General features: G+C 34.5%; 1 protein-coding gene across 2 annotated transcripts in view; it reads left to right on the top strand.

Moving 5' to 3' along the window:
- Positions 1-24611, top strand: part of LOC6047372 (ADP-ribosylation factor 6) — a 76532-nt gene that overhangs the window by 46065 nt on the left and 5856 nt on the right. The window contains exons 2-4 of one of the 2 annotated variants that reach the window (XM_038260967.1): positions 17569-17690; positions 17762-17917; positions 17995-18141. In XM_038260967.1, the coding sequence (XP_038116895.1) occupies positions 17609-17690; positions 17762-17917; positions 17995-18141 (385 nt within the window). In that variant the 5' untranslated portion in view covers positions 17569-17608. The remainder of the gene's footprint in view (positions 1-17568; positions 17691-17761; positions 17918-17994; positions 18142-24611) is intronic. The other variant, XM_038260968.1, reaches the window with a different exon arrangement.

The raw sequence follows: 24611 nt of genomic DNA on the forward strand, positions 1-24611 counted from the left end.
TTTCTGTTAAATTGTGACCGAATAGTATGAAACTTTATTTTCCAACTTTTTTCAATAAAAGCATTATTGTGTTTTATGGTAAAACAACATCGTTAAAAAAGGGGAATACATCAAAATATTATGACAAAAAATTATTTGAAAAAAATATAAAAAATTGTATGCCGACTTTTTTAGCCTTTTTGATTATTTTTAGTAAAATAGTAGTTTATGCAACAAGTTGCAAAAAGAAGATTTTTTTCAGCAGAAGTCCTACATAAATACGACGAGTGCTGAAAAAAATCGACGAGTTGCTTACAATATTTTTTGCAATTCCGTCGTGAAACTACTTACTTTTCCTGTCATTCTTGAACGACGAAATAGCCTACTTTTCTGTACCAAAAATAACAGAATCGAGTAGCAACACTTTTCAAAATAAATGCTGAAAAGTTCTACTTTTCAGCACTCAAATGGGTGCTGAAAAGTTGAACTTTTCAACACTTGTTTCGAAAAGTAACACTTTTCAACATTTTTTTGATTTAAACGATTTATTGACAAAATACATGAAAATTTGACATAAAATTTCACTCAGTGTGTGTTTTTTGGAATTGCAAAAAATGTTGTATGGAACTCGTTGCAAAACTTGATTTTTTCAGCACTCTTCGTATTTATCCAACTCGGTGAACCTCGTTATAAATGTACGATTCGTGCTGAAAAAATCCTCTTTTTGCAACTTGTTGCATAAACTACTATTTTGCAATTCCGAAAATCGCTTCATGAATGGAATTTCATGTCAAACATCTATGAGTTTAGCAAATTCACCGCATAAATAAAAAAAATGAAAAATGTTATTTTTCGATACTAGTGTTGAAACGTTCAACTTTTCAGCATCTAATTCTGTGCTGAAAAGTAGAATTTTTCAGCATTGGTGTTGAAAGGTATGAATTTTCCTTTCTGTTATTTTTGGTAGGGAAAAGTAGGCCATTTCACAGAAGAATTGCAAAAAATATATTTAAAATATTTGAGTTCTGGTTGAGTTCAATTGAGGGAGCAAAACAAAAAAAAAACTAGATTTCAAACTTTTTTAAATTTTTGAGCAAAAATCAAAAACGAACTGTTTAAAATCACAAATCGCAAAAAATGAAATTTGATCATTTGTAAAATATTAAAAAGCCTTCATTGGATTACAAGTGCATGAAAACTGTTACACATTGTATTTAAAATAGTTCGCTTATGATTTTACATGTTTTTTTTTTTTATTTTTAACAATAATAAATTTCACCCATAAAACTTATTTTTTTATTTCTGATTTAAATAAAATTTGTACCAGTCTAATATATCAAAATACTATGGCAAGAGCACTGGTTTAAAAAAGACGAAAAACTTTAAAATATGTAAAAGATTAAAAAGCTTTCATAAAGCATATCATAAATGCATTAACAAAAGTTGTTTTCTAAATAGTTTGCAACAGATTTTGAATGTTTTTTTTTCAAATAAAAATTGAAAATGAAGAATTTTTTTTTTCGTTGTCTTTTTTTTTTTTTTTAGCTTTATTATGACCCCTAATTTAGGGGTTTAAAACTACACTAAACTGATTTAGAACCATTCAAATTTGTCGCAGAACTCGGATTTGATGTTTAACGTCAGAAAAAAAACAAAAAAAAATTGTTGTTCCTGAGTCGATTATCTTAAACAAACCTTTAGATAATCGAACTTCGGATAATCGAAACTTCGGATAATCCAGTCTGGGCTGTATTGTAATTTTGATTTGTTTTTTTTTTATGGGGCCCATGAAGACATTGTTTGAGGTATATAAGATTTAAAAAGGGTTTTTGGACAAATATAAAAAATATGGTTAAAGTTAAACTATTTTACCGAATTTTTGATAATCTGCACCATTTTGGACTCTAGTCACCTTTGAGAAATTATTATTGTTTATTTTAAATATTCCTCATGAAGAAAAGTCACTCACGGAAACAATTTTTTTTTGAAAAACGGACACCATCTCGATTTTAAATCTTTTAAAAATGAACTTTTTTGAAATTTTCTGATCTTTGTAATAAAATAACCTTATTATTTTAAATTTAAGCATAACTTTTAAAAAGGTTTACAAATAGATAATTTTCTTAATTTTATTTTAGACAGTTTTAAAATTTTTAAGCTATTTTTATTGAAAAGATCAGAAAATTATACAGAAGTTTCTTTTCTCAACATTGATTAGAGTGGTACAAATTTTATTTATGCTAAAACAAATAAAAAAAGACGATAGCTTAATAAAATATATTTTACTAATTCTACTTTCAGTAAAATTTTATTTCATGAAATAAAGAAATAAGTATTTTTTTGGGTTAACTTAAAACACTCAACACAAACATTCAATATTACGGCCTTTTGAATTGTTAGTCTTGATTTAAAATTAAAAAATATATAAAAAAAATGTTTTCGAATTGATCGTAAAATTTCACGAATGCTTCATATTTTAATAGTGTTAATCGGACCATTAGTTGTTGAGATATTGACATTAGAAAATGGTGGGTTGTTGGGTTGAGACTTCGAAAACATCAATTTTCCCTTTGAATCAGAATATCTCAGCAACTAAGGGTCGTATTGACAAAGTTCAAAAATGCAAAATATAGAGAATTTTCTCAGCTTTTCAAAAAAAAACATGTTTTTAAAAGCGGGCAAACAACATAAAAGTTACCTAAAAATGTCTTTTATTTGAAAAGGGTGCATTTTATCAAAATTTCACTAAAGTACTTTTTGATTGCAAATTCGATTTTAGATCGAAAAATTAAGTTGAATTGTTGCGACTAATATTTCGATTTTTTGAAAAAATCACTATAGTTCATAACTCAATCAAAGATTTTTTGCCCTTTTTGGAAATTTCTGAAAAGTTGGCATTTGATGTCCCCTAAAACATATTAAAAAAATTAAAAATTGTGTTTTTTTGTAAATCAAGTTTTAGTGACAAAAAGTTAAATAAAAAATCATCAATTTTGTTTACCGTGTATCATTTTTTTCAGTGTAGTCCTAATCCATACCTACAACTTGATCGAAAAATTCCATCAAAAGATACAGATTTTTGAATTTTCATACATCATTTTTGTATGGACAGCTTCCAAATTTGTATGATAAATTATATGGACAAACTTATGATGCAAAATGGCTTCTTTGGGCATACCGAAGGCCCCAAAAAAGTTTTAGTTGGATCAAAAAAAAAAAAAAAAAAAAACTATTGTAATTATGTGAAGATTGACTATACTTCCGGAGATTAAATAAAGTGTTTGAATTGAACTTTGAAAACTTGTTTACCCACAGTGCGGTCTGCGGTTTGCAGATTGACAGCACCCGCAAGCTGACTTCACCGACAACCACTTCCGTATTATTTGACCGCATCAAAGCCGGGCTCGGTTTTGTCAAATTCACCGAGCGCACTAATGTGACGGCACCGCCGGAAAAAAGGTGAAATCTTGAAGAAACAGAACGACAACATAATGACTGACAGAGAATGTGGTTCAATAATGCGGGAGTAGCTTTTCAAAATGGCATTTTCCTTATTTGAGGTCATTGCGGTTTGGCGGATTACCTTTGCGGCAGACCTTCTTCCAAAGAACCCTTAAACTTTATTGCAGTCTTGAAAGTCAACCAGGGCTTCTTTCATCCCTTTAATAATTTGAATTTGAGAATTTGATCGCGTGCAAGTTTCACCCTAAAAAAGAATAAATTTAAAGCCCCGATAAGCGACACTCCCACACAAACCATAAGACACCGCCTTAACCGGTCATTAAAACGAAACATGAGAAGCTTCTTTTTTTGTTTTGTTTTCCACCTTAAAGACTAGATATAGCTGAGTTAGCTAAACGTAAACCCTGAGGGTATACGGTAGCTGAACTAATTCCCCCAACTCACAGTTAAAACTATTTTATGACGGTATTGTTGTCGCGAGCTAAACATTTTTGTTGCTGTTTTTTGTTGTTGTTTTTTTTTCAACTCTTCATTAAAAAACGTTACTTAATCCACCTTTAGGTGATTGGTGCCTTCCTCATATTCATAAAGTCAATACATTCAGTAAAAATAGCAACATTCCCCCTTAACATGTTTAACAAATCAACTTTATTACTCATTTCTTTTGATATGGTTCGCAGACCATCAATATTTCTGGCTCATCGGCAAGGTCTGATAAAAAAAAAACCTATCCAACGATAGTTCGCATGGAAGATTCAGACAATATTTACATCACAATATCTGAAATCAAACCTCTAAAAAGTGTATAAATAACACTTAAGTGCCAATAACTTTTAATAGGGTTGTCAGATCCTTGATGTTTTAGGCTCATTTGAAAGGTCTTTCGATTATCTAACTAACGATGTGTCGCATGATGGACCCGGACATCATTTTCATTGAAATATCTGAGATCCGGCCTCCAAAAAGTGTATAAATAACACTTAAGTGCTAATAACTTTTGATAGGGTTATCAGATCTTCAATGTTTTGGGCTCATTGGAAAGGTCTTTTTAATACCTTTCTGAAAATGTATAACATGAAAATGTATAACTTACAAAACCACCCTTTTTACAATCTTCCGGACATACGCCAAAATCGTTTTTTTAGCATAACTTTTGAAGTACTTTACTAAACTTCATAAATTTCAATAGGGACTTATGGGACCCCAAGACGAATCGAATGAGACCAAAACGGTCCAAATCGGTTAAGCCAGTGCTGAGATAATCGAGTGCATATTTTTTGGTGCACAGACCCACATCCCTACACACACACACACACACACACACACACACACACACACACACACACACACACACACACACACACACACACACACACACACACACACACACACACACAGACATTTGCTCAGAATTTGATTCTGAGTCGATAGGTATACGTGAAGGTGGGTCTACGAGGTCAAATTAAGAAGTTCATTTTTCGAGTGATTTTATAGCTTTTCCTCAGTAAGGTGAGGAAGGCAAATACTGTGTAGACACTAGACACCCTCCAGCTGAGAAGAATTGCCATTGTTTTGCATTTGCAAGTGAATTATGAGCAGATACGCGAAGAGAGAGAGCAGCGTGGATGGATTCCCAAATGAGGACCGGAGAACACACTTCATTGAGGCTTTTCGGTGGGAGAGCAATTCAAAGAGCTTTGGAAAGTTTGGCTTGCGTAATCCGGATGATGAGTCGTGGGGGCGAAAGTTTTCGGGCCGTAATCTGCTAATTTCGCTGCAAATTAGCTTAGCTTTATGACGACTGGCTGGTAATTTACCTGCGAGTTGTTGGATCGGTTGTAAATTTTTGAGAACAATTTGTGCATTTAATAAAACAAAATTCACTCAATATGAATTTACTTCTTCACAGAAAATTCTATGTACTCGCGTGCATAACCACTCACACGTTTCCAAGTACTTATCCGCATGTTTTAATAATTCCATTTCCATTCCTCACCCTTAAATACCACCTCAAAAGTTCTCGGAAGTAATTCAAATTCAACGCTTCCACTTAACAAAATCCATCGCTCCACGAGTTTTTGTTTCTCACCCCGAAAATTGCTCACAAAGATCCGGCTGATAACACTCACTCACACCAACACACATACAACTTGGGCTCGTTATCATCCACTTGGCGCTCGTGATGGTGAATATTCGTGATATTTGTACACGGCAGCCCCCGGGTTCAGGTTCAAGGCTCCGAAAATAACCTTCTCCCTGCCAGGCGTACCTGTGTGTGTCTTTTGTGTTTGTATTTTTTTTGTGTTTTGTTGCCAAGAACAGCCACTGATAAGGCTGTGGGGAGGCTTCTTCCTTGTCAAAAAGTTGGGGTGATGTCTCTATTTTAGACTTATCAATTATTTATGTTATTTAGCAGTTTTATTTAAAAAAAAAACTGCTTTTAAGAAATTTCAATGATTAAGATTTGTGTTTGTTTATTTTTTTGTGAAGCAAGTCAAAGTTTTATTTTTATCAAGATATTTGAAGTAATTTTCCAAGCGTCAATGATCTGGCAACCTTGTCTCCAGTTTCGATAACTCAAATGAATTTTTTGAAGAATACTCTAGAATTTCGCACATAAAAAAAACATGGCAATATTACATCTGGGAAGGGGTACATCTTTTATGTCAGAAAAAGGTGTAATTTTACCTCTGGAAATGTGTAATTTTACCACTTTTCTGGTGTAATGTCACTTTTTCAGTCTAAATTGAGGCAAAATTACATCATAAAAGAGGTAATATTCAACCTTCCAAAATTACAGCTTCCAAATTTACATAATTTTTTACTGCGTAAATTTTAAAATTTTGAAACAAAAAGCATCGCAAAATGATTTATACATCATCACATTATGCTACTATCAAAAATAAACGAAATATCAATGAATCTAGGAATTATTCCTTTTTTTCTTCTCGTTCTGTGGTCCCAAAATTCAACATTTGGAGCCTAACGTTTCAAAAGGGCACATATTTTTTGTAAACAAGAACATATCCCTTTCACTCAAATGACAGTTTACATAAGGTGTGCGAAGAACGGTTTCCGAGATATCACGATAAATAAGGGCTAACTACTTTATGCTAACTCTTTTTTGGAAATATTTAATCTATGATAGATTATATCTACTCAACAATATCAAAACAGAAATATTGCAGGAAATTTTCTTAGTTTTTAAAAATACCTGTTGCAGGAATGCTTTTTCTTACATAGAAAAAAAAAAGATTTTTTTTTAGAATTCTTGAACCGATACCTAATCTTTAGCGCAAAAGATGCCTGTCCCTGAAACATATAAAAAATGGAAGCGGAAAATCCTATTCACAGCTAAAAAAGTAGTAATTCAGCTGCGTGTAAAAGACCTGGATGTAAAATAATTATTGCATTATTTTATGAAATTTTATGTGATTTTACACTCTGAAATATGTAGCCCATCAGTATGGGAAACCTACTTGACCGAAATGTGAAGCTCATATTTGCGTTTATCCTTCCAGTTTTTCATCGGTTTGATGGCCGAGTGGGCTAAGGCGCCAGTCCTTACTGTTGGTGCTGGATTTGAATCCCGTCGGTTGCAACTTTTTTTTGTGTCTGCAAAAATTGTACATGCAGTGTGTAATATTAAGTGTTTATTTTGACGAAGGTGATGTGCATGCATTACATCTGGGAAGGGGTACATCTTTTATGTCAGAAATAATGTGTAATTTTACCTCTGAAAATGTGTAATTTTACCACTATTCTGGTGTAATGTCCCTTTTTCAGCCTGAATTTAAGTTAAATTACATCATAAATGAGGTAATATTCAACCTTCTAAAATAACACCTTCCAAAATTACACAATTTTATGCTGTGTGTGTTCAATTCACTACAAGTTTGTCTTTGATCACTTTTTGATACGATAGAAATATTTGAATAACATTCGCCCTTCTTAAATGTTATTTTCGAGTGCAACTGGCTCCATTTACATAAAAATTGTCTACAAAGTTTCATTGAAATATAGTTTATTTTATTTCAACTAACATAGTGATGCACAGAAAAAAATCATGGTAATATTACATCTGGGAAGGGGTACATCTTTTATGTAAGAAAATTTTACCTCTTTTCTGGTGTAATACCACTTTTTCAGTCTAAATTGAGGTATAATTACATCATAAAAGAGGTAATATTCAACCTTCCAAAATTACAGCTTCCAAGTTTACATTATTTTTTACTGTGTGTATTATTAGATTTTTTTTGTAAAACTATTCGGGGAACACACTGTTGATAACATTTTCTTCAACACAACAATATATTTCAAAAATCAATGAGGCATGATAAAATTTATTAAAACATAATTTGGATTCAAATCTCCTTACAAAAAAAAAAAACACTTTTTACGTTGTTGTTCAAATTTTTAACAAAATATAGAGAATTTGCAACAAAGCTAAAAGACACATGCCGCCACCTATGAACAAATAGCGTAAACCTATGATTTTTCGAAAAAAATGTGTTTTTACCTGCAAAATCAACATTTTTATTAAACTTATGCCGGATTCAGATGAGAAAATTTATTTCCAACAATTTGGTGTATAACTTTCCAATATTTGTTTGATTTTTCTATGAGAAAACTGGAAATTTAAAAAAAAAGATAGTAATTTGGACTATTTGGCAAGAAAGTCTGTCAATAATTAATGAAAATTGTTATCATTTATATAACTGTTTATTTCTTTGATATATACGGGGAAACTATTTTTTTCGTGTTCCAAAACATATTTTTTAAAGAAAAAGTTTAAAAATTTTTGCGCGCCTAAAAAATGATGTTCATTATTTTTAAGCAAAAAATTTTTCTCGTCTTTTGCAACTAGTTTCATTAAGATAAATGCAGGGAATCATGAGAAATAAGCGATTTTGTTCTTCAATCCAGCAGAAAGGAATACGATTTTTGGCAAGTAACCCCATTTTGGCACCACCTACATTTGAATCACAGTCGCGCTGCAAAACCTCAATAACAAAATTGAATAGTTGAAAATTCGTTATTTTTTAAATTTCAGTAAACTATTGAAATTTATGAAAGAAATAAAGTTTTGTTCCCTGATTTCTTGACTCATTTTGATATTTTTTGGTTCATATATATTTGCAGTGATCTTTCGGAGTAAAAGATGATCGAATTGTTCACCTAGCGCTCACATGTGTTCCAGGACCAAGTTGCCTGCGGGTATGGGGATCATACATACATACATACATACATAAATATTTGCAGTGATCTTTCTTTTCAGTATGAATAATTTGCTTTTAAAAATTTGTTCTTAAAAATTCCATTATTATTTGCTTACTCATTTATTAAAAAATAAATTTGAATCATGTTATTCAAAACAAAGATGCATCAAATTGTAGTAAACACAGTAAAAAATGAAAGAAGTTTAAATTTAGTGTGTCTTTATAAATTTTTGACAAAAAATCTATTTTTTATATATATTTTACATTCAAACGAATCGGATAGTTTAGTTTTCCTGGGCCATTTTTCAGTTTAATATTTAATATATAAATTATAAGAATTAATTTCAATTCTGAAGAATGTTAGATTTTGAAAAAGAAAAGGCAAAATTCAAATAATACGTTGAATGAGCACCATTTTATTGCAAAAGCAATAATACAAACAGAATGTTTCTTATTTAAATTTAGTTAACACAGTTTTTTTTTATTTTAACACTCATTTTATTAGTTGAATATTTCATGAACAGCCTTGAGTTGAGGGCCGGTCATAGAACAATTTTGAAAAGCCGTCGCGGGCCGGTTGAAATGGCTTTACGGGCCGGATCCGGCCCGCGGGCTGGACGTTGGGCAGGCCTGGGGTAAATCTTTTATATCAGACATAATATCTAATTTTACCTCTCAAAATGTGTAAATTTACCTTTTTCCGTGGCATTGCCACTTTATTAAGTCGAAATCTATGTAATATTGCATCATGACCGATGTAATGTTAAATCTACAAGTTTTACACCTTCCAAATTTACACCATTTTTTAAGTGTCATATTTACAGATTGTTAGACCTAATATAACCCAAAATTATATGACATAAAATCTTCCAACACTCCCCGAAGTAAGTTATTTTCACTGTACATTTGGCCAGAAGTGCATTTTAAAGCTATAAATGTTCTGATAATATATTGAGTGGCATTTGAGGGTTGAATGTTTTTTGGTCTAACGTTTGCAAAGTTATTAATAAAAACAAAATTTGTATGAAAAATCGTTTAGAAAATGGCTAAGTAAAATATCGAGAAGGTTTTCTAATCGACACCAAGTTCCAAATCGTTGAAGATCGAGTTCAAAAGTGTACTCAGTTGACTAGGAATGACCAATACATGGCAACCTTCTGTCTAAAGTTAGTAACTCTTGCCAGAAGTTGCAAATTTGGTTGAAAGTGTTTTTCCGAAGCACTTTTCTGTACATTTTAATATAATAAATTTAAAAGGTTAAAAGAAGGCCACTTTAAGACAAGCATTTACTTTTTGTTTGAACATTAGATTTTACATTTAACATGAAGATTCTTTTTTACTCTTTTTGTATTGTTTTAAGATTTTAAATTAAAGGTTTACAGATAATTTAGACGTTTTAACGATTAATACAAATGCTTTATTGTTGGAAGCTAAGCCCAAAATAGGAAACAACTACGTACTGTAAAAAGTCCCGACTTGTGTCATCTGGTGACACGTTAGATTTTTCACAACAGCAGCAACAAACATTGTCAACCGGGTTGTCACAGCATGTCATCAAATTTAGTGCACAAGAAGGTCCAGGAAAGAGTCCTCGAGCATATTTCCAGTTTATTTTGGCCTACTAAATAAATCGATAGCCGTATATTTGTATGTATCTGTGATAACCGGGGACGAGAAGGGAACAAGAAGCATTTCTATAATCAACCTAGAATCGACAAGTTTTTTTGATCGGATTTTTTTTTTGGATTCTCATGATTGATTAGCTTTGAAGAAGTTGCGGACTGGTCTTGACGTTTTGGTTTAGCTTGAATTTCCTGTGTTTGCGTCATCTCTAACCTTAACTCTGAGTCGCCAGAGATAAACTAATTAGTACACTTTTCTCATTCGCTTGGTAACTCGAAGCCCTGCGGAGCAAAAGGTAACGCACACCAACGCTTGTACGGCAAGCTAAAAAAAACATCCACAATAATACGGTTGATTAATTAGTAACTGGAACGGGCAAAAATGGTGGAAGTGTGTTGTGTTGTGTGGCATGCATGTTCTTGTTTCTTTTTCTTCCTTTTTGAAAACCAATGTTGTTTACGAGCTTGAAAACGCAAGCACGCGGTAGCAGTTGATCCGCATCATTGCGTGACTTCGAACGAACTTGACTGACACGTGGAGAAGAGATCATGAGATGTAGGTGTAAGTCAGGCAATCTGACGGCGTTGGTGTGCAGGTCCTGTTAGATCTAGTTATTCTACTGTTGTGAAAATTTATCAGCTGGTTTATTTAGTTAAACCATACACACAAAAAAATATTTCCGAATGTTACATCATTTATGATGTAACACTTTTGCACGTCATTAAACATTTAAATTTAAATGCAATTTGATGTAAATTTGCAACAAATTATACGTAAAAACATGATTTTACGTGTGATTCAACCGTTTACGTCGAATCTCAAGTTTACATCAACTGAGTTTACATGTGATTCATTTTTTCCGTGTCGAGTAAATTCACATATTTTTTTCTGTGTAGACAAACAGCTTTGAATGAATTTTTAAAACGAGTTTTCCAGATTCTTTAAAGTTCATAAATAATTTAATCATGCTAAACGTTTTTCTTTCTGATACTTTTTTATGTTTAACAAAAAAACGCAAAAACCCTTCCAACCGCTCGTAAATTTCTCAATTAGCGAAAGTGCGCCAAAAGTAAAAGTCCGCCGTCGAAATTCCCTCCGAAACCGCGCGCGCCGCCCGATGCTATCCCAGCACAAATTCCAGCCAACCGGTTCTGGGTGTCCCGAGATACAATCGCAGAAAACGAAAACCGTGTCAATCTGCTGACGGCGGCCCCTCACTCGTAGTGCCCGGTGATAGTTTTCACCCAATAAAATAACCGGTGACGCATATATAATTTCGCCCCGTGGTGGCCTGGTCATGAACTCCGAGATGAACCGGTTCTGTTTCACTTTGCTGGTTGGCGTTGAGATCGGCGCACCAGTCGCACAAGATGATGGTTTGCCACTTGACTTTTGTTTTGTTTATTTCTTTCCGTTTCTAACTACCTTTTCTCAAATCGTTTCGTTCGTGCTATGTTGCCACGAATGAATTTATGACTAAAAATATGTCGTCATTTTGCGCATCTTTCAATGCTTGTTCTTTAGTCTAGCTTTAAAATGAGAAATTTAATAAAAACATTTAACGCCGTGCAATTTTGCCATACGTTATACAAAATTTAATCCAACCTATTTTTTTTACGTTTATTCAAGGTCAAAACACTTTTCTCTAAACGTCGACAAGCGACGTTTGCGACAAAAGAGCACACGATCACGTCGAAATGCCTTCGTCAAGATCACGGTGATGATGATGCACACGTGTTTGTTAGAAAAATCGTCTTCGAACAGCGATCGGATTTTCCCCTTTGCTGTTGTAATGCGATGGATCGATATTATATTGGGAATGTCTTGCGCACAACGATCGGCCGGCGCTAACGGGGATTTCCGGCGTTTTACGCGGTTGTTGACGTCGACGAGACAACAAGTTTATCTGGAAAGTGCCCATACACAGCGATTCAACGTCAAACCAGCAGGATCCAAATCACAAGTGCTCCGATTCGGCTCAAATTTGGCATGGGAGTTGCTTGGTCAAAATTTGGTGGTTGCGTTGTTTGATGATTTTTCACTAAACCAATTTTAGCTTGCCTATTTTCAAAAAAATGTAGCAAAATGTATTTTGCTTTTTCGGACTTTGTTGATACGTCCCTTAGTTGCTGAGATATTGCCATGCAAAGGTTTAAAAACATGAAAATTGATGTTTTCCAAGTCTCACCCAAACAACCCACCATTTTCTAATGTCGATATCTCAGCAACTGTTGGTCCGATTTATTTATTTATTTTCCGATTTTTTCGAAAAAAAATATTTTCAAAATTTTTAAATCAAGACTAACATATCAAAAGGGCGTAATATTTAATGTTTGGTCTTTTTGAAATGTTAGTCTTGATTTAAAATTCGGAGATCGGAAAAAAAAAGAAAAAAATGATCGGAAAATTTCACGAATGTTTCATGATTTAACATTGTTAATCGGACCATTAGTTGCTGAGATATCGACATTAGAAAATGGTGGGTTGTTTGGGTGAGACTTAGAAAACATCAATTTTCATGTTTTTAAACCTTTGCATGGCAATATCTCAGCAACTATGGGTCGTATCAACAAAGTCCGAAAAAGCAAAATATTGAGAATTTTCTCAGCTTTTCTGTTTCAGTAAGTTTTTTTCAAAATTTTTTCTTACTCTTGGTAATCTATAGTGATAAGTAATAATCATTCCAAACTGGATTGAGATTTAACACACAGCTGAAAGGAACTCCAAAACTCTGTTACGTACTGCGAATGAACAAATTGTAACATGATTATTCACTAATAAAACCGAATTTAATTTAATTTCTCAGCTTTTCAAAAATAATTATTTCAAAAGTGGGCAAACATGGGCACTATTTTAAAAAAAAAATCAAAAACTGCGACTATTTTGAAAAAAGTTACATAAAAATGGCTATAACTTGAAAACTGTTCACTTTATTAAAATTTCACTAAAGTACTAAAGTACCTTCCATCGGATGAGGAAGTAAAATGTCGGTCCCGGCCTTGGTTGTTAGGCCGTTAAGTCGTTCCAGGTGTAGGAGTTGTCTCCATGCCATAAGTACAAACAACACACCAAACCAAGCCTACTCCGGTGGAATCGCTGGCGGCGGTTGGACTCGCAATCCGAAGGTCGTCAGTTCAAACACTGGGGTGGAAGGTTCCTTGGAGTAAAAAGAGGTTTGGGTACTCTCCCCATTCAAGCCTTCGGACTCCTAGGTTCGAGCAGAAACATGCAAAAGAGACCACAAAAGACCCGGGGGTCGTTAATGAGGATGGTTTGATTTGATAATAGTAGTCTATGCAACAAGTTGCAAAAAGAGGATTTTTTCAGCACGAGTCGTACGAAGAGTGCTGAAAAAATCTAGTTTTGCAAAGAGTTCCATACAACATTTTTTGCAATTCCAAAAAACACACACTGAGTGAAATTTTAAGTAAAATTTTCATGTATTTTGTCAATAAATCGTTTAAATCTAAAAAAATGAAAAGTGTTACTTTTCGAAACAAGTACTAAAAAGTAGAACTTTTCAGCACGCATTTGAGTGCTGAAAAGTAGAACTTTTCAGCATTTATTTTGAAAAGTGTTACTATTCGATTCTGTTATTTTTGGTACAGAAAAGTAGGCTATTTCGTCGTTCAAGAATGACAGGAAAAGTGAGTAGTTTCACGACGGAATTGCAAAAAGTACTTTTTGATTGCAAATTCAATTTTAACATCGAAAAATTAAATTGAAAAAAAATTGCGACCAATATTTCAATGTTTTGAAAAAAATTGTATTGATTCAAAAAATCATAACTCGGTCAAAGATTTTTTGCCCATTCTAGAAATTTCTGATAAGTTTGCATTTAATGACCTCTAAAACAAATAAAAAAAATAGTTTTTTTTAAATCAAGTTTTAGTGACAAAAAGTGAAATTAAAAATCAATAAAAAAAAATTTTACCGTGTATCATTTTTTTCAGTGTAGTCCATATTCATACATACAACTTTGTTGAAGACACCAAATCGATTCAAAAATTCCTTCAAAAGATTCAGCCTTAATTCAACCATTTCATGTTACATTTAAATGCTTTCACTAAGAATATATTTCTTGAAAATGAAGTAAGTTTCAAAGTATAAATACTCAACATTGTTCACAAAATAGCGTATTACTTGAAAATACTCATATTTCCAAATATGCAATATGGAGTTAAACGAAGCGAAATTTTGCATGTTTCAAACAGGCATTCGTTTGGCAAATTATGGAAATTTAAGTATTAAAAAAAAACTATAAATATTTTGTAAAAATTTGATTTATTTACAGAAAAAAGTAAGGTACAAATGCATTCAAAATTTGAAAAAAAAATATGAAAATTTGAGTAGAAAAAACTAGAATAAATTGAAGATAAATACCAAATTTTGCTTTGTTTGATATGCTGCATATTATGAATATTTTGTGAAAATTTTAGTTTTAACAAAAAAAACTCTGATAAAGTGAAAATGCATACTAAATTTTGCTTCCTTTGATTTCCATATAGCAAATTGTGAAAATTTGAGTGTTCATATTTTGAGACTAATCACATTGTCATAAAATATATTCTCAGTAAAAGCATTCAAAATTCAACAAGATATGGTTTTATTTAGTCGAATTTAGAATTATTAAAAAAAAACTAACTTAATCCACCTATGTGGTTGATGCCTTCCTCACTTTTTACCAACATTTGGTGATATGATGGGTTTGGACACAAATTCCATCTATTTCTCAATAAAAAAAATTACACAAATGTCACTTAAGCGGTCAAAACTTGAAACTGAGCGTTGCCAGATCTTCAATATTTTGGACTCATTGGAAAGGTCTTTCGATTACTTAAACAACGATGGGTCGGATGATGGATCCGGACATAGTTTACATACATTTAAGTGAGATCCGGCTTCAAAAAAGTTCATAATTATCACATAAGTGGTCATAACTTGAGACAGGGTTGCCAAATCTTCAATGTTATGTACTCATTTGAAAGGTATTTTGATAACCTAACTAACGATGGGTCGGATGATGGATCCGGACATAGTTTACATACATTTAAGTGAGATCCGGCTTCAAAAAAGTACATAAATATCACTTAAGTGGTCATATCTCGAGACATGGTTGCCAGATCTTCAATGTTTTGGACTCATTGGAAAGGTCTTTTGATTACCTAACTAACGATGGGTCGGATTATAGATCCGAACATAGTTTACATACATTTAAGTGAGATCCGGCTTTGAGAAAGTACATAAATATCACTTAAGTGGTCATATCTCGAGACAGGGTTGCCAGATCTTCAATGTTTTGAACTCATTGGAAAGGTCTTTTGATTACCTAACTAACGATGAGTTGGATGATGGATCCGGACATAGTTTACATATATTTAAGTGAGTTCCGGCTTCAAAAAAGTACATAAATATCACTTAAGTGGTCATAACTTGAGACAGGGTTGCCAGATCTTCAATGTCTTGGACTCATTGGAAAGGTCTTTTGATTACCTAACTAACGATGGGTCGGATGATAGATCCGGACATAGTTTACATACATTTAAGTGAGATCCGGCTTCAAAAAAGTACATAAATATCACTTAAGTGGTCATAACCTGAGACAGGGTTGCCAGATCTTCAATGTCTTGGACTCATTGGAAAGGTCTTTTGATTACCTAACCAACGATGGGTTGGATGATAGATCCGGACATAGTTTTCATATAGATAAGTGAGATCCGGCATCAAAATTCCAGCACCTGATTAGCAACTCTGACACTTTTTTATACGTAACTTTTGAACTACTTATCGGATCTTCAAACAATTCAATAGTGCACTATGGGGCACCAAAACGAATCGAATGCAACTTGTTTGACTCAAATCGGATCAGCCAGTGCCGAGAAAACTTGGCAAGAATTTTGAGCACCAAAGTGAATACGCACACACATACACACACACACACAGACATTTGTTCAGTTTTCGATTCTGAGTCGATAGGTATACATGAATATAGGTCTACGAGCTGTTTTTCAAAAGTTCATTTTTCGAGCAGGATTATAGCCTTACCTCAGTGAGGAAGGCAAAAAGAGATATCTTCCATTATCGGCGATATGATTATCACCGATAGAATTATCGAAATAATGATAACGATGGATTATCGCAATATCATTTTGATAAATTTACAAAAATGGTACAAATCGGGACACATGGTTCTGCTCAAAGTTTGTTTGTTTTTTGTTTCATTCTGAACACATTCGAGATTATTCACAACACAAACTAACCTGCAACTTTGCGAAAAACGCTTCTCCGTTGTCTATTTCAATCTTGGCCTCTCGAAAAAGTTCAAAACTCACGTACAAACAGTACACACAGTTACATAAACTGATAGTAGTGCTGGGAGGTTGATACATTTCACCTTGCCGAGCAATGCCAGCCCAGATAACTGTGTACCTGGTAGGTACTGCATACTTTTTATCACCACTGCTGTCTGACTGACGAACGAAGACCACGTCAACGTGTTGTCGATTTGCGTCGGCAATTCGATCAATCAATCCAAACTATTCTGGTGTGATATATAACCGAGAACGGCGCTACGGCGACGTCACGTGACGCTCAACGGCTTGCGCCACTTCGACCTTCCTGGGGCGATCAGCGGTTCGTTATAGTTTTGAACGATACGAGTTCGCTGGCGGGAGAGTCACATAAGTGATGTGTTGTGAAGTTTGCTGGACAGTTCGTTACAAAAGAAGGCTCCTCTATGAGTTAGTATGTTTACACGCCGGGAATTGATAACAAACGAGTCAGCCGGTTTCATTGAGGGCGAGCGAACAATTCGTTTTCATTGGATTGTTATCAAAACCGCACTTGATTACATGCTGAACTAAGCTGAACAAGTTTGCTGGAGTAAGCGGTAATTTAGAGGTTAATTTAAATCGAGGAAATTGTTCAAATTTGTTCCACGAACAACTTTTAAGAATCTCAATTAATAGGAGTAAGCAATCGCCTCAGGAGTTGCTTCCAGTCTGATCTTAATTAGTTTTCCGAAACAGCAGAAAAGACGAATTTCCCTCAGGGGTGTTTCATGTTATAGCTGAGAGAATCCTATTGAAAGCTTCCTCGAAGGAGCACAGCCGATGGTGATGGAGAAATTCGCATCTCGTGAGAAAAAAAGAAGCAACTTTCGACCTTATCAGTTTCCGAACAAAAGTGCAAAGTTGAAGTCGAGTTTTATTTGCTGTTTCTAGAAACTTCAAAAATGCCCTACCAAGAATGTAATACTAATCTGATTTTTTTCTTCTTCTTGCAGCAGCCCCTGTTAAAGGGGTACAAAGTACGCTCGGGTCACGATGGGGAAGTTACTGTCCAAAATCTTCGGCAACAAGGAGATGAGAATACTGATGCTGGGATTGGACGCCGCTGGAAAAACTAGTGAGTCTCTCAACCCCAAGTCTTCTGTCTTCTGTTGATATAACTAACCCTTGTCCCTCCCGTCCCTCCAGCTATTTTATATAAGCTAAAATTAGGTCAATCGGTAACGACAATTCCAACGGTGGGCTTCAACGTCGAAACCGTGACGTACAAGAACGTCAAATTCAACGTGTGGGACGTCGGCGGCCAGGATAAAATTAGACCACTGTGGAGGCACTACTACACAGGTAGGTGATCCGATTACCCTCTCTGAACGACGTTTAAACCACCCCTTCTAACGGCACGTTTCAACTCGGCTTTTTAGGCACACAAGGACTCATCTTCGTCGTGGACTGTGCGGACCGGGATCGGATAGACGAGGCGCGGCAGGAACTGCACCGGATAATCAACGACCGGGAGATGCGGGACGCGATCATACTGATATTCGCCAACAAGCAGGATCTACCAGAAGGTAAGGGGTGGTTGCTAGACCTACGGGGTTCCTCTTGAGGCTATCTCGTCATTATTGTGAATACTTGAAAGGGCTACAATACTACCGAAAACAATCACAACATAGCTCGGAAAGACGATCGCCTAAATGCTCTTTTCCTTCCTGGGTCCGTTTTTTTCTCATACTTAGAATTGGATTGGAAGCTGGTCAAATTTGACCAAACCAGAAAAAAAATCTACTGGTTAACTAAAACATTTTACTGTTAGAGGATCAGTTTTGCTAGAACCAGTGATTTTTTTTTGAAATTAAATATGTCTTTATTGAACTTTCTTATAATAATTACATTTCTTTTACATGCTAAGTGGTATGGCCTAATGCTCTTCATCTTTGTTGTATTTTTCGTTTTATTATTAACGTTTATTTTTCGTTTTCTTATTATTATATTTATTTCAAATTGTTTACATTATTGCATTGAATCGAATACATTTGGGTAAAAATGAAAAAAATCACTTTAACAACTAATCCTAACATAAAACTAAAAAAAAATCATTGAAATATTCAAAATCACTAGAACGAGTAAACTACGAACTGTATTTTAATATAAATCCTCCAAGAGTTCTTACTTGTTCCGCACGAGTTTTGCAACCACGCAGTGTTGTTGTCATCTCGATGAAAATGTTCAAAAGTTCTTGTGGTGAAAACAGGTCACTGCTACCTTCATCCGTTGATGCTGGTTGGTTTTCCCTCGGTTGCTGACTGATACCTGGAGGTGTTGTATTCTCTGCAACTTTTTGCGGCTGATTCAACGGCAATGGCTGCAGATTTGGAAACACTCGAACAGATCCTGCTCCTTTTGACGCCAAAGCAGGAAAATCCACGTCCGTGAATGCTGGTGGTGTTTTGCGGCGATTTGGTTGGTGCCTCGTCGTCACTTGCTGCCGAATTTTTACAAACTTAGCACGTTTTGGGCCGCTTCGATTCTTGGTCGAATGGTCGCCTCCGCAATTGAAGCATTTGGCTTCGATGTTCTCGTTGATTGTGTTGCAAGCTTGACCCTTGATGAAACAGTTCCTTGCACCATGTCCAAACTGCAAGCAGTTCTAACATTGTGCCACGTCACGGTGCGCTGGACGATATCGTTCCCAAGTTACGATGATTTGAACAATTGTCCATACAATAAAAAAACCTGTTTTGTATGTAACGTCATGATTCGAATTCCCGGACGCTTCGAAACCCGGACACTTCATCTTGTTTTATCAATTATTTGGATATAAGTTCGCATTATGAATGTCAAAACTGTGTTATTTGATGAACTCCAACATCAACTTTCATTTAAAGTTTGTTTGAACGCTGTAGTTAATGCCAAAAAATTAAATACAATAAAATTATAAGTTTACCAAAAATGCGAAACATTTTACTTGAAATATTTCATACACTGAAAGAAAGGTCCATAGTAATATTACATGTTTTACACATGAATCTGCCCCATACCACTTTGCATGTGAAAGTCATGTGTAAATCACATAAAAAATTTTCATCGCGCTACATGTTCATACCTAGTGAAAATCACGTTAGCTTCATGTGTCGTTTCACGTGACTTTCATAAGAAATGCTTATGAAAATTAAATGGATTTCACTTTAAAATCAAATGTTTTTCAATTGCTTTTCAAGTGAAGATTTTTGGTAACCTTTTCTTTTTCTTTTTTATATTCATGTTTTGAAATACAAATGCATTTCGTGCATTCATTAGTTTTCCATTTATTTTTTAAATATATATTACACTTTTAGTCTTCTTCGAGAACACACGTCACTTTTTCATTCACACTTCACACAAAAAATGCTCCCTCGCGGGTCTCCTTGGACATTTCCGGATCCAACATGCCTCGATGGGGGTCAGTCATCATCCACAAAAAAAAATATATATTCAAATATGTACTTCAAAAAAATTTGAGGCAGCGGCGGCGAGAAGCAGACGATAATTCCCTGGAAATATGTTTTAAAAAATGGTTAGGCATAAATTGTTGTTCAAAGAAATATTTAGAAAATACTTACCATAGTTTTAGAAATAATCCTGCCACAATTTGGGGAAAAAAGAACCTCTTTTCTGGCAAATAATCTTATTTAAACGCGAGAGCTCTGACTCAGATTTAAAGTGAGTGGCCATCTTGATTGAGACTATTTTTTTCTTTTCGAACTTCAATATCAAAACATTCGATAGTAACGTGAAATTCACTTGAAACCTAAAGGAAAAGTCGATTGGGGTGAATCGAAGTGCAATTCACGTGAATCTGGGATGAAAATCCCATGAAAAAAGAATGGATCAAGATCGGTGTAGCTGACGCGGTTTTCGCGTGCATTTATAATGAAAGTCATGTCTAAGTCAAAGGAAAAGCATGTTAATTCATTGTGTTAGTTTTTGGATTAGCTCACGTGAAAAAGCATGTGAACTTGCTATGTTGGTTTTTTTCAGTGTAGGCGTTCGAAGCACCGGGAAGCCAAAGCAGAAATTTATGGTTTCGATTTCCTTAAATTCTAGTTAATTTTCATATAAACTATCGCAGAGGCGTCTCGTGCCTGAATGAAGTACCTGTTCAATGTTAAAAAATATTTTTAAAGCTTTTTTCTTTCCAATGGCTTTTATTTTTACGTTTTATTATTTTTATACTTTATAATTTTCTGTTTATGCAAATAATTAATTAAAATTATGATTAAGACTTTTTTTTATCTCGTTAAAATGTATTTGGGTAATTCTCTACCAACTCACACGAAATCGGGAAAAGTTGCCCCGACCCCTCTTCGATTTGCGTGAAACTTTGTCCTAAGGGGTAACTTTTGTCCCTGATCACGAAACCGAGGTCCGTTTTTGATATCTCGTGACGGAGGGCGGTACGACCCCTTCCATTTTGAACATGCGAAAAAGAGGTGTTTTCAATATTTGCAGCCTGAAACGGTGATGAGATAGAAATTTGGTGTCAAAGGGACTTTTATGTAAATTAGACGCCCGATTTGATGGCGTACTCAGAATTCCGAAAAAACGTATTTTCATCGAAAAAACACTAAAAAGTTTTAAAAATTCTCCCATTTTCCGTTACTCGACTGTAAAAATTTTGGAACATGTCATTTTATGGGAAATTTAATGTACTTTTCGAATCTACATTGTCCCAGAAGGGTCATTTTTTCATTTAGAACAAAATTTTCATTTTAAAATTTCGTGTTTTTCTAACTTTGCAGGGTTATTTTTAGAGTGTAACAATGTTCTACAAAGTTGTAGAGCAGACAATTACAAAAATTTTAATATATAGACATAAGGGGTTTGCTTATAAACATCACGAGTTATCGCGATTTTACGAAAAAAAGTTTTGAAAAAGTTACTTTTCGCGTTTCTCTTTGTTTCGTCGTCCGTGTCTGTCGCGGGTGACCATGAATGGCCATGATCGATGACGACCAACTTTTTCAAAACTTTTTTTCGTAAAATCGCGATAACTCGTGATGTTTATAAGCAAACCCCTTATGTCTATATATTAAAATTTTTGTAATTGTCTGTTCTACAACTTTGTGGAACATTGTTACACTCTAAAAAATAACAAGTTAGAAAAAACACGAAATTTAAAATGAAAAATTTTGTTCTAAACAAAAATGACCCTTCTGGGACAATGAAGATTCGAAAAGTACATTAAATTTCCCATAAAATGACATGTTCCAAAAATTTTTACAGTCGAGTAACGGAAAATGGGAGAATTTTAAAACTTTTAGTGTTTTTCGATGAAAAAACGTTTTTCGGAATTCGAACGCTATCAAATTGGGCGTCTAATTTTACACAAAAGTCCCTTTGACACCAAATTTCTATCTCATCACCGTTTCAGGCTGCAAATTATTGAAAAACACCTCTTTTTCACATGTTCAAAAATGGAAGGGTCGTACCGCCCCTCCGTCACGAGATATCAAAAAACGGACCTCGGATTCGTGATCAGGGACAAAAGTTACCCCTTAGGACAAAGTTTCACGCAAATCGAAGAGGGGTCGGGGCAACTGCTGTGTGAGTTGGCGGAGAATTACCCATTTTTAAGACTTAATCATTAGCGTGGGAATGTGGAAAAATAGAGCAATCGCTCTGCCATCCTTAGTTATTTAATATTATACTGAATTTTAAAACTATTTATCAGGATGTTAGAAAAAATACCACATCCTTAACAAAAGAAAACTGTTTGTTGGGCTTTTTTAAGCTCAACTAATATTGAGCTAACTCGGTTTAAAAATTAAATTGACATTTTTCTCTATACTTTTTAGAACCAGGTCGTATCGCTTTTAAACCTTTGTCTAATTTTTAGAGAATTGAATTGAAGGGCTTTTGATGTTAAAAACAAAACTATATTGACATGAATCCGATATTTGTTTTTAACATCAGTGAATAAAAGTTTTAAGAACAAATTCATGCTACAATATATGATAATAATATATTCAACTAGAGTGAACCGGGACTACAATCTGAACACAGTCTTTTTTGGAGCATTTAATGGCATCAAACCGAAAAATAAAATAACGATCATGGTTGAATCTACTGTCACAATTCTTCCCATGTGTCCCGATTCTGGAAAAAGCACAGAACTTTTTTGTTTAATTCAATCTATCAATCACACTATCTTAACTTAACATTACATCACTTTCCAGTAGAGCAAGAATCCACTAGTTACACTACTAGTGTACCAAGAAGATCGAAGAGGTTCAACGCGCGCAGTTGAACATTCCAGTTTTAAAACAATCCATCACCAGTCTGCGCAAAACATAGAGTGTCTAAAAGTGCGCCAAATATAGAGCAATATCTGTGGTGCTCTCGCGCTCTCTCATTTATTCATGCTCTCAACGTGCTGTCAACCGCTGGCTTGTTTACCTTTTGCATGCAGCTTCCTGGAGAGCTGAGCGAGCTAAGTCGGTTGGGGCCTGGGGGTGGCATTTCGCTCTCTCTCAAAAATGCTGTCAGTTCACGCTCTCAGATTGAACCTGATTTACCAACACATCGATACTGCCGCTGCGTATGAATAGGAAGCTCTTTACATGTGTTGATTTTTTTCTGTATGGAGATTTTTTCCCCGACGTTCAAAGGGTCGGTGTTGAACGCGACGAGCATTTGCGCGTGGCCCGCTAGGCTGGCTCGCTTTAGTATTGGTGGGTTGTAAAGAGAGGTAAAGAGTAAAGGGTGGCGGGCCAAAGCTTTTTCGGTGCATGCAGCGCTGCTGAACATAGGGCGTTGATTTTTTTAACGTATATTCAAACAAAAATTGTAATGAACAATTATTGTATGTTGCTGGTTTTAAAAGCACCTTGGTACTTAATTAATAAAAAATATCCGCTTGAAATCGGCTACCTGTTCAATGAACAGGTTGAACAGGTGGACGAGTCGCCTCTGAACTATCGATTGTTTTGATATTAACAGCTTATTTGAGACCTAAAGAATGCCATTCACTAACATTTCAGTCCAAATTTGTGCGATTCATAAGTAAAATCGAGTGTCCGGATTTCGAATCAACTTTTATCAGTGTCCGGAATTCAAAGCACAACAAGTCATTTTAATTTTAAAATTCTTATGAAAAATTGTTAGAAAAGACATATTTTGCATGCATTTTCTTGAAAATGACTGTTTATACTACATCCTTATGATATTTCTACATTTCCAACTTATTACATGATTTTTGCCAGCTATAACAAAAATGATATGCTACTAAGTGTCCGGATTTCGAATCATGACGTTATCGTGGACAATTTTTAGACATCGCAAAAGTTTGCGTTCATATGACACATGAAACACTTGAACTCCCAAGCTCACGAAAAATTCGTTACCATAGGAATTTATGCGTAAAAATGGTGCAGGTAATTATGTTACCTATGCACAATATGACAAAGCACTTTTCACAATGCTCTCGAAATATTAATCGAACTATTAATCGATAAATTGGGTTTTATTAAACGAAATTTTCATGGAGATTCCTTAATAACCCCTAAATTTCATCCATCTTGGAATAATCCCTTTCAGATTTTTTTAGCTACGATTTTATCGCCTTGAAAAGGAAAAACTGTAATTTCACGGAGAACATTTAACCTTCTTTAGAATTCAATTTATGTCCACGCAAAGCCGAGATATTTGCGTTTTAGTGTAAAAACAAAGTGACGAATTTCCAAAATTCTTAGTACGTCTGTCTATACATTTTTCAGTCCCTGCAAGAAGCATGCTTCGATTTTTCGTTCTATAATGTGATACCTCCTTCTTTTGACGGTCCCTTCAATATCGACAACGAGAGAGTCCACTGTATATGAGGGCTTTTAATATAGAACATTGGCTACTATGTTTACAAATGGGAAGGCAAATGTGGCCCGTAAGGTGTTTTTTTTTTGTGGCACGCCAACCCATTTTGAATGATCATGTAAAATGGCCCTTTGACCCATCTGTAAAGTGATTTTTAAAATTGTATAAAATGAAGGTTTAGGGGAAAGTGGGG

Source organism: Culex quinquefasciatus, chromosome 3 (assembly GCF_015732765.1).
Source record: "Culex quinquefasciatus strain JHB chromosome 3, VPISU_Cqui_1.0_pri_paternal, whole genome shotgun sequence".
In the NCBI taxonomy this organism is placed as follows: Eukaryota; Metazoa; Arthropoda; class Insecta; order Diptera; family Culicidae; genus Culex; species Culex quinquefasciatus.